General features: G+C 48.2%; 1 protein-coding gene across 2 annotated transcripts in view; it reads right to left on the reverse strand.

Annotated features, from left to right (window-relative positions):
* Positions 1–5,138, reverse strand: part of mmp28 (matrix metallopeptidase 28) — a 181,939-nt gene extending 176,801 nt beyond the window's left edge. The window contains exon 1 of one of the 2 annotated variants that reach the window (XM_085964242.1): positions 4,694–5,138. In XM_085964242.1, coding sequence (XP_085820368.1) covers positions 4,694–4,843 — 150 coding nt within the window. In that variant the 5' untranslated portion in view covers positions 4,844–5,138. The remainder of the gene's footprint in view (positions 1–4,693) is intronic. The other variant, XM_085964241.1, reaches the window with a different exon arrangement.
* Positions 5,139–11,907: the final 6,769 nt, after the last annotated feature.

Below are 11,907 nucleotides of genomic sequence, written 5' to 3' on the forward strand. Positions count from 1 at the left end.
AGGTGTAACACCCCCTACCATCACTGCACCGATCACCCGAGCCCAGGCCAGGTGTAACACCCCCTACCATCACTACACAGATCACCTGAGCCCAGGCCAGGTGTAACACCCCCTACCATCACTACACAGATCACCCAAGCCCAGACCAGGTGTAGCAGCCCCTGCCATCACTACACAGATCACCTGAGCCCAGGCCAGGTGTAACACCCCCTACCATCACTACACAGATCACCCAAGCCCAGGCCAGGTGTAGCAGCCCCTACCATCACTACACAGATCACCTGAGCCCAGGCCAGGTGTAGCAGCCCCTACCATCACTACACAGATCACCTGAGCCCAGGCCAGGTGTAGCAGCCCCTACCATCACTACACAGATCACCCGAGCCCAGGCCAGGTGTAACACCCCCTACCATCACTGCACAGATCACCTGAGCCCAGGCCAGGTGTAACACCCCCTACCATCACTGCACAGATCACCCGAGCCCAGGCCAGGTGTAACAGCCACTACCATCACTACACAGATCACCTGAGCCCAGGCCAGGTGTAACACCCCCTGCCATCACTACACAGATCACCTGAGCCCAGGCCAGGTGTAACACCCCCTACCATCACTGCACAGATCACCTGAGCCCAGGCCAGGTGTAACACCCCCTACCATCACTACACAGATCACCTGAGCCCAGGCCAGGTGTAACACCCCCTACCATCACTGCACAGATCACCCGAGCCCAGGCCAGGTGTAACAGCCCCTACCATCACTACACAGATCACCTGAGCCCAGGCCAGGTGTAACACCCCCTACCATCACTACACAGATCACCCGAGCCCAGGCCAGGTGTAGCAGCCCCTACCGTCACTGCGCCGATCACCTGAGCCCAGGCCAGGTGTAGCAGCCCCTACCATCACTACACAGATCAGCCGAGCCCAGACCAGGTGTAACACCCCTTACCATCACTACACAGATCACCCGAGCCCAGACCAGATGTAGCAGCCCCTACCATCACTGCACAGATCACCTGAGCCCAGGCCAGGTGTAACACCCCCTACCATCACTACACAGATCACCTGAGCCCAGGCCAGGTGTAACACCCCCTAACATCACTGCACAGATCACCCGAGCCCAGGCCAGGTGTAACACCCCCTACCATCACTGCACAGATCACCTGAGCCCAGGCCAGGTGTAGCAGCCCCTACCATCACTGCACCGATCACCTGAGCCCAGGCCAGGTGTAACAACCCTACCATCACTGCACTGATCACCTGAGCCCAGACCAGGTGTAGCAGCCCCTACCATCACTGCACTGATCACCTGAGCCCAGGCCAGGTGTAACACCCCCTACCATCACTGCACAGATCACCCGAGCCCAGGCCAGGTATAGCAGCCCCTACCATCACTGCACCGATCACCTGAGTCCAGGCCAGGTATAACACCCCCTACCATCACTGTACAGATCACCTGAGCCCAGGCCAGGTGTAGCAGCCCCTACCATCACTGCACAGATCACCTGAGCCCAGACCAGGTGTAGCAGCCCCTACCATCACTGCACTGATCACCTGAGCCCAGGCCAGGTGTAACACCCCCTACCATCACTACACAGATCACCCGAGCCCAGGCCAGGTGTAGCAGCCCTTACCATCACTACACAGATCACCTGAGCCCAGGCCAGGTGTAGCAGCCCTTACCATCACTACACAGATCACCTGAGCCCAGGCCAGGTGTAGCAGCCCCTACCATCACTGCACAGATCACCTGAGCCCAGGCCAGGTGTAACACCCCCTACCATCACTACACAGATCACCCGAGCCCAGGCCAGGTATAGCAGCCCCTACCATCACTGCACCGATCACCTGAGTCCAGGCCAGGTATAACACCCCCTACCATCACTACACAGATCACCTGAGCCCAGGCCAGGTGTAGCAGCCCCTACCATCACTGTGCCGATCTGCTACCTCTGTGCAGACAATGGAATGTATCCAGAGTTCACTAACTGATCTCAGAGTTTGAAACTTTGCAGAATGTCACAGCATTGTATGATTCTATCCACTGAGAATGGAAAAAACTTGCAGAGCGCTGGTGAAAGAGCAGGGGGGTTGGAACTAATTGGACAGCTCTCTCAGATGGGCCAAATGGCCTCCTGCTGTGCTCTACGATTCTAACATTTTATCAATCATTCATTGCGGAGTTTTTTTTAAAAGCCTTGTTGTACTCCGCTGTTCCTCGGCCACCTACTGATTTTCTTTCTGGGTCCAATATTGGACCACTTGCCTGGATGAGTGCAGCTGCAACAACACTCAAGAAGCTCGACACCATCCAGGTTAAAGCAGCCCACTTGATTGGCACCCCACCCACCATCTTAAACATTCACTCCCTCCACCACCGGCGTACCATGGCTGCAGTGTGTACCATCTACAAGATGCACTGCAGCAACTCGCCAAGGCTTCTTCGGCAGCACCTCACAAACCCGCGACCTCTACCACCTAGAAGGACAAGGGCAGCAGGCGCATGGGAACACCACCACCTCCAAGTTCCCCTCCAAGTCACACACTTAGAAATATATCACTGATCCTTCATCGTCGCTGGGTCAAAATCCTGGAACGCCCTCCCTGACAACACTGTGGGAGAACCTTCACCACACGGACTGCAGCGGTTCAAGAAAGTGGCTCACCACCACCTTCTCAAGGGCAATTAGGGATGGGCAATAAATGCTGGCTTTGCCAGCGACGCCCACATCCCATAAGCGAATTAAAAAATTATCTACCAGCAAGGTATCTGTGACAGGTTTACCAAACAGAATCATTCTACAGGGCCATCGATGGTGCAATGCCTGAAGCGTATTGGGATAGACTGGCATCACAAATTGAAGCTCAACAAAGCCCGTTAGTATCACTGCCTGTGGGAAGATAAATAATTCACCCGCGTGGGACTCAAAAGTGCTCGTTATGACCATACCAAAATAAAGCTTTAAAAATGGAAAGGAAAGCAGTGGCGAGCGAATGTGAGAATCTATCAGGAAAATCATGGAGGCGGCTATGGTCTTACTGGACAATTTGGAACTTGGACAGTTGTAAGTGATATGGGTATCCAACTCCTTTGGGGAAAATAAAACTAGTGGAGAAACCCAAGCGATTTTTTGTTCTGTTAAGAGTTCCTAAAACTCTTACCCATCTTTGATTGTGTTTTTCTGTACATGTGGACTGTATTTCCATTTATAAGTGCATATTGAATTATTCTTGCAAAAGTTTGTGTGAAGTGTACATTATTTTATATATCTCTCTCTCTCGATCGGTCAAAATATGAAATAAAAACAGAAAATGCTGGAAATAGTCAGAAAGTGAAAGACAGGTTAATGTTTTGAGTGAGATCCTTCATCAGAAATCTGCGCTCTTCTAAGTTTGCCCTCTTGAGCATCCCTGATTATAATCGCTCAACCATCGGTGGTCGTGCCTTCTGCTGCCTGGGTCCTAAGCTCTGGAATTCCCTGCCTAAACCTCTCCGCCTCGCTACCTCTCCTCCTTTAAGACGCTCCTTAAAACCTACCTCTTTGACCAAGCTTTTGGTCACCTGCCCTAATTTCTCTTTATCTGGCTCGGTGTCAAATTTTTTTGTCTTATAATACTCATGTGAAGCGCCTTGGGATGTTTTACTACTTTAAAGGTGCTATACAAATACACGTTTTTGTTGTTGTTGTATACAGGGTGTTAGGACTGATTTCCACTGATACACAGTCCTCAGTACAAAGGGGCCAGCATATTTAGTTCACCAAAGGCAATCATTGGATTCAGATAAACAGGAAATGTACAGCCAGAAACGCAAAGGGCGAGCATTATAAGTCAGGAGTGTGATGGAATACTCTCCACTTGCCTGGATGAGTGCAGCTCCAACAATACCCAAGAAGCTCGACACCATCCAGGACAAAGCAGCCCACTTGATTGGCACCCCATCCACCACCTTAAACATTCACTCCCTCCCTCACCGGCGCACCGTGGCTGCAGTGTGTACCATCTACAAGATGCACCGCAGCAACTCGCCAAGGCTTCTTCGGCAGCACCTCCCAAACCCACGACCTCTTCCACCTAGAAGGACAAGGGCAGCAGGCACATGGGAACACCACCACCTCCAAATTCCCCTCCAAGTCACACACCATCCTGACTTGGAAGTATATCGCTGATCCTTCATTTTCGCTGGGTCAAAATCCTGGAACTCCCTACCTAACAGCACCTTCACCACACGGACTGCAGCGGTTCAAGGTGGCGGCTCACCACCACCTTCTCAAGGGCAACTAGGGATGGGCAATAAATGCTGGCCTTGCCAGCGATGCCCAGATCCCATAAGTGAAAGTTCCACAGACTAAGGTTTATACTCCAGGGAGGGGCGGTGCCTTTCTTTAACCGAACACGTCCAGCGCTAGGACACAGCGGACAAGTGGCGCCTGCAATGAGACAGAATCCCAAATTTGTACATAGAAGATCGTTCCTGGGCTATCGGGCCAGGGGAACTGCGGCAAATCTTAGAAAAGCTTTTCAAAATATATATATATATACACAAGAGGACAACCGACAGGCTGCATTCACTGTCTTAAAACATCAATAGTCAGACGCTCGACAGCGAGAGGGTTTCCCAGCTGATCACAGGAACTCGAGCCTGTTTTAAAGAAACACACACCAGAATACAGCTCAGTCAAAGGGTACCTACCACTGGTGCTTCTAGCTGAAGATCTTTGCTGCCTGCAGTCCTCTCGGGTTTCTGGTCCACGGGTACACACGGGGTAGAGGTAAATAAGAGAAAAACGACACAGAGTATTTCCAAAGTTAGGAAGCGCTGGGGTGAACTTTCCAAACTCATCCTGCGCGCCACCCAGAAAAACAAGGTTGTTCAAAGGAGTCGATTTATTTCTAAACGCTTCAGTTGTTCCGCAGAGTGTGCAGTCATTGCTGAGAGAACAGTCTTGGCAGCACCTTTTTTTATCATCCACTCTCCTTAGGATAACCTAGAATCCTATTTCTCCCTTTCGTAACTCGGGGTTGACTTTTTAAGCACTCGGAAAGCCAGGGGTGTGTATTTTGGCTGCAGGGAGACTGTAATCAGAAAGAATATGAACCAACAGCAGTTATTAGCGCCACCCATCAGCCTGCCGGCTAACGGGGACCATAGGTAACCGCCCAGTCTGCATTTAAAAGGGCAATGCTTCAGTGTGTGTGTGTGCGTGTGGCATAACAACAGGATGTACTATAGCAAAATACTGCTGATGCTGGAAATCCGAAATAACAACAGAAAATGCTGGAAAAACTCAGCAGGCCTGGCAACATCCGTGGAGAGAGAAATAGAGTCAACGTTTCAGGTCGAAACCTGTAACTCATTTGGATCACAGTTATACTGCACATTGCGATCTGAGGCGGGTGCACTTCTGAGTTTACAGGTACGCAGTCATCCTGCTGCTCACAGATTTTTTTCAACTAGTGATTCCAGTTCCAAGTCCCTGGAAGGAGGCATACTAACACACCATTCATACCCACATCGGACCACATCATAAATTGAGAGTGAAAACTGAAGGAAGAAACTTTTGTTTCCTTCAGCCCTACAACCCTCTGCGATCTCTGCGCTCCTCTAATTCTGGCCTCTTGTGCATCCCCTAGTTCCTGCGCCCCATCATTCGCGGCCGTGCCTTCAACCATCTCGGCCCTACGCTCGGACATTCCCTCTCTAAACCTCTCCATCTTCCTTTAAGGCTCTCCTTAAAACCTGTCTCCTTCTAAGACGCGAGTTAATTTTTGTCTGATTACACTCCTGCAAAGCACCTTGGGACGTTTCACTGCGTTAAAGATGTTGTATAAATGCAAGTTGTTGATGTTTAACAAAGATGCACTGCAGCAACTTGCCAAGGCTTCTTCGGCAGCACCTCCCAAACCTGCGACCTCTTCCGCCTAGAAGGACAAGGGCAGCAGGCGCATGGGAACACCACCGTCTCCAAGTTCCCCTCCAAGTCACACACCATCCTGACTTGGAAATATATCGCCGTTCCTTCATCGTCGCTGGGTCAAAATCCTGGAACTCACTCCCTAACAGCACTGTGGGAGTACCTTCACCACACGGACTGCAGCGGTTCAAGGTGGCTCACGACCACCTTGTCAAGGGCAACTAGGGATGGGCAATAAATGCTGGCCTTGCCAGCGATGCCCACATCCCATAAAAAAAACGAATAAATAAAAACTTTAACTTGCAGTGCTGATGTCATCTCATCCTGATGTCACATGCAGCTACTGTATAACTGAACCCCAGGATATGATCACAGAACAGAATCACAGAAATCTCACAGTGCAGATAGAGGCCATTTCGGCCCATCGAGCCTGCACCGACACATATCCCACCCGATCCCCGTAACCCCTACACCAACACATATCCCACCCTATCCCCGTAACCCCACGTATTTAATCCCCCTAACACTAAGGGTCAATTTATCATAGCCAATCAACCTAACCCGCACATCTTTGGACTGTGGGAGGAAACCGGAGCACCCGGAGGAAACCCACGCAAACACAGGGAGAAATGTGCAAACTCCACACAGACAGTCACCCGAGGCCGGATTCGAACCCGGGTCCCTGGCGCTGTGAGGCAACAGTGCTAACCACTATGCCACCGTGCTGGAATAAAAACAGAAAATGCTGGAAACACTCTGCAGGTCAGGCAGCATCTGTGGAGAGAGAAACCGAGTTAACGTTTCAGGTCGATGACCCATGGTCAGAACTGGCCAATTTGGATTTGAAATCCCCAGCTCTCAGCAGTTTCACTCCTTGTGCTGCAGAGGGCGCTGCGGAGCCACATTACTGGTCTGATTCTGCAGTTACACTGACAACTTGGCAGCAATGCTACAACCACGACCCAGCGGCGGCCAAGGGCAGTTATGTTGTCACAGAAAAGCTGATCCCGGTGTTTGTAAAACGTGTGTTGGGTCACTGTTGTACAAGGCATCTGTACATTCAGTACATACTCTCGGTTCGCATGAAGTCGCCTCCGTGGAAAACGTGGCTCAGTCATCGGATTAAGGGAGGCGGATTTTGCAAAGTAAACACAGGGAGTCAGTCAGAGCACGGATAGTGATCTTCTGCAACCCAAACTACCAAAAGCACTAAATGCAGAACCGCTAACAGAATTCACAATGTTCAACGGGTTTTAGGTAATATTTTGTTTCATGTATTTTAAACAGCTCACGGGTGATTCTATCCATACTTCCTCTCGTGTTTTTTCCCTCGCCCTTCCCATTTTCCTGGTCCTATTTAAATGTTCATTTTTCAGTTCTGATGAAAGGTGATACACGAAACATGATCTTGTCTGTTTCCTCCACAGATGCTGCCTGTTAAAACCGGGATAATGCTGGAAACATTGCATGACTTAATTAAATAGACAACTGTAACAATGCCATCATATTTCCATGGCTATATTTAACTTTACAGTGTAAAGGAAAGTGTATTTAAATGTTAATAGTTCACAAGAAACTTACAACAGTAAGAGCTATTTTGATAAATGACTGGTCAGGGATGAAAGCCTTGCCCTTAAGAATCCGGAGTGAAATGAGTGTGTGGATTCTTGGAGCATGAGTTCACAGCACAATCTGGCCGTTGTGTTCTGCCCTCAGGAAAGTCCAAACTCAAGTCTCACAGAAGCCGAGTTCGTTTCCTGTTATCTTCTCTGGGTTTTCAAATCTTTGGAGCACCCATTTCTAAGTGGGCTGCAACCACGGCTAACAAGACCCACCTACTCCACACGCTGAGGAGGGAGGGTCACCTGCACTGGTCGGACACAAGTACCCCTGCTCGACACCCACCCAGTATTCAGAGCCAACGCTGCTTGCTGGGGTTGTCTGGATTGGGCCCAAATTCAACCCAGCCCTTCTGACTCAGAGGCTGTAGTCACTCCTTACAGACACTAGTACCCCGCTGGCTGTCAACCCGATGTTTAAGAGATCATACAAAAGCTGTAGGGAGTGAGCCTTTTGGGTCAGTAGTACCTGAGGGGAAAGGGTTCGACGAAAGGTCATCGACCTGGAAAGTTAACTCTGTTTCTCTCTCCACAGATGTTGCCGGACCTGCTGAGTATTCCCAGCATTTTCAGTTTTTATTTAAGAGATCATGGTCTAGTCTACGCACCAGGGCTGTCTGGCGTGGGACTGGAGCCCTTTCACCTCAGATACTGCTCACTCCCCACAGCACAGTGCTACCCCTAATTTGTCACAATTCGGTGTAAAGCTGGAAGTTTCAGCCGAGAAGCCAGATTTTTTTTTTGGCGGGTGGGTGGGGTGGGAAAAGAAACATCACACTGGTTGCCCGCTTGAGATTGCAGTGAAGGTTAAAGCGGGGGCAGTGTGAAGGCAACTGGTTATTCATTTAATCAGCACGCTACCTGGCCTGAGAGTGCACTAAAAAAGTTGTTTGCTCAGCCCTGAAATCCCTGCAGGGTAGAAAAGATACCACACGTCCCACCTTGCAGGACGGGAATGAATAGTGCTTTTATGTTTGCAAATCAAGAGCACTTCCAATTTCTGGACCGTGCCGATATTTCACATTTTACTGCCGTTTCTGGATTACTGATGCAGAACCACCGCTGCATTCCACGAGTGGGAGAAGTACTTTGAGACATGACAAAATGTTCTATAAATCCAAGTATGTATAATCTACAACTTCAAGTACAAATGAGGCAGTCTGCCGAGAGGGCGCAGTGGAGCTTCCCAGACGTATAATCATCGGTGCCCTGCAAATACGTGCAATCATCTCACTGTAGCCCCAGAACAGCAGTGGAAACAGGCTGTTCGAGGCTGGAGGGAGTCTCAACTTTAAATGATAGTGATTTTATTTAAAACACTCAATATATTGAATTGCCAAATTTAGTGAGCACCTAGCTATGTTAAAGGTGACCTACAAATACAAGTTGTTGATTGAAAGAATGCAGAGGTCCTGTGCCTTTAAGCTGAACTGGAACAAAAATAGCAATTTGTAATAGCAACTTTACAGTACACCTAGTACTATGCAGAATTATACTCTCAAAAAAGGGGGATATTCTTCAATGGGATCACAGGACCCAGGCTCAGTCTAAGGCTCTATTTATACTTCATAACCCTTAATTTCACTCCCCTTCACGGTGGCTCAGAGTAATTTCCCCATGATTTATACAGATTTTTGCCAATCAGGAATATCCAGTTGCCTATGGAAAACATAGTTATTCACGTTGAATGCACAGAGGATCTTTTATACCATCCTGATGAAACCTCCCATTACTAAATCTAAAGTAAATCGGAGAGGAAGAGGCGGGAGCTTTTGGTCCCTCGTCTGACAGGAGTCATTAACTCCCTCCTATTTACACTGGTATAGTTCTAGCATCCTGCTGCAATTTAAAGAGACCCAGAGCTGTAGTGCAAATATCAGGTTTAAACACAAATTGAGGAGGGGTGGAGGGACTGGCATCATCCAAATCTCTGAGAGTTTGGGGGCTTTGTAAAATATTTCACTACTTTACATCAGCTCACAACTTGGGTAGGGCAGGGCTTGGGGATATTTCAAAGTTTGCAAAACTAGAATCATGGAACAGTTATAACACAGAAGGTGGCCATTTGGCCCGTTGAGCCGGTGCCGGCTCTCTGCAGGAGCACCTCAGCTAGACCCACTCCTCCGTAGCCCTGCAAACAATGTTTCCCCTTCAGGTACTTATCCAACTCCCTTTTGAAAGCAGTGATCGAGTCTGCCGCCACCAGTGCATTCCAGATCCTAACCACTCGCTGCGTAAAAAAGTTATTTGTCGCCTTTGGTTCTTTTGCCAATCACCTTAAATCTGTGTCCTCTGGTTCTTGACCCTTCTGCCAATGGGAACAGTTTCTCTCTATCTACTCTGTCTAGACCCATCATGATTTTGAACACCTCCATCAAATCTCCTCTTAATCTTAACTAGCTCAACAAAAAACAATCTGAACATATAAATTGCTGTTATGAAACAATCATCCACAACAGCAAATCTGCAATTTCTGGGAATTTCAGTTGGGAATAGAATCAGTAGATTTGGGTAGGGGTGCTGAATAAGCAATAACACCCTCTTGCCTCAAGACTGCTGAAAATAGAGCATTTGTAAAGAGAAGAGATAGAGTTGACACAGCGAGTATAGACTTTGATCAGAACTAGAAACCGAATAAGCTCCTTTAAATGAGCTGAAAGAAAGTGTAGGGAATGCAAAATAAAAAATCACACCGCTGGGTTACACTATCCTATAGTCAGATATTGGCAAGGCAGGTCCAGGAAAATGCAATATATTTATGCAAGTGATTCGCACTAAATTTGTAATATTTGGTGGAATACTGAACTACACTTGACAAAGTGGTTTTTCAACTGCCGAGACAGGCCAACATATTGCCTAGTTCTAATTTATGGGGAAACTAAACTAGTTCTTAACTACCTATTGCCTTAGCCTTTCTAAAAGTGTTTCACAAGTTAAAACCATTAAAACAGTAGCTCTACCACCACCACCCACACACAACTACCAAGAAAAAGTCCCATGAAAAGTAGACAAGGTTATTTAAAAAAAAAATAAAAGTGAGTTTAAATAACCCAACACAAACTATTTTCTAGAAAGAGTGCAAGGGGAAAAAAAAAATCATAAAATGGGTTAGATTCCAAAGGCCTACTCATACCACAGAGGGTCTATTCCAAGAACAAAGGCATATGCATCTTCCAGGCACTCGACACCACATCAGGAAACATTTGAGCAACTTCATGTCGATGCATTTGAGTACAAGAAATACAGGTCCATCAGTCTATAGGTCAAAATAATGGCCATACCCCCAGTTGGCATACATTTCCACTTAGCAATATGAGCCTTTAAAGTAGAGGCTATCCCTGCTGATTAATAGCATGACAAAGCTAACGAGCATCAAAAGTACTGATGATTGATGTAGTAAATTTGGAGTTTCTGGGTCAGGTCTTTCTTCCAGTCTTCTCTGGACTGTTGGTAAAACTATTTAACTGTAGTGTAATTAGTGGGATTGATTGATTTAATTTAAACTCAATTAATTAAAGGGTAAATCATGGCAGGACCGTCCGGCCCCGTGATCTGCTCCTCCTGCGATATGTGGGAACTCAGGGACACTTCCTGTGTCCCTGACAACTACGTGTGCAGGAAGTGCACCCAGCTGCAGCTACTGACAGACCGCATTGCAGTGCTGGAGCTGCGATTGGATGCATACTGGAGCATTCACGATGCTCGCGACATCGTGAATAGCACGTTTAGGGAGTTGGACACACCACAGGTAGAGGTTGGACAGGAAGAAAGGGAACGGGTGACCAACAGGCAGAGTACTAGGCGCAGGCAGGTAGTGCAGGGGTCCCCTGTGGCCATCCCCCTCTACAACAGATACACCACCTTGAGTGCTGTTGGGGGGGATGGCTTATCAGAGGAAGGCAGCAGCAGCCAACTTCCTGGCACCAGGGGTGGCTCTGCTGCACAGAATGGGAGGAAAAAGAGTGGTAGAGCTATAGTAATAGGGGATTCAATTGTAAGGGGAATAGATAGGCGTTTCTGTGGCCGCAAACGAGACTCCAGGATGGTGTGTTGCCTTCCTGGTGTAAGGGTCAAGGATGTCTCCGAGCGGCTGCAGAACATCTTGGAAGGGGAAGGTGAACAGCCAGTTGTCATAGTGCATATAGGCACCAACGATGTAGGTAAAAAGCGGGATGAGGTCCTAAAAGCGGAATATAGGGAGTTAGGAGGTAAATTAAAAAACAGGACCTCAAAAAGGTAGTAATCTCAGGATTGCTACCAGTGCCACGTGCTAGTCAGAGTAGAAATAGAAGGATACTTCAGATGAATACGTGGCTAGAGGAATGGTGCCAGGGGGAGGGATTCAAGTTCCTGGGACATTGGAACCGGTTCAA

This window comes from Somniosus microcephalus, chromosome 22 (assembly GCF_052327205.1).
Source record: "Somniosus microcephalus isolate GS21.2 chromosome 22, FLI_Smic_1.0, whole genome shotgun sequence".
In the NCBI taxonomy this organism is placed as follows: Eukaryota; Metazoa; Chordata; class Chondrichthyes; order Squaliformes; family Somniosidae; genus Somniosus; species Somniosus microcephalus.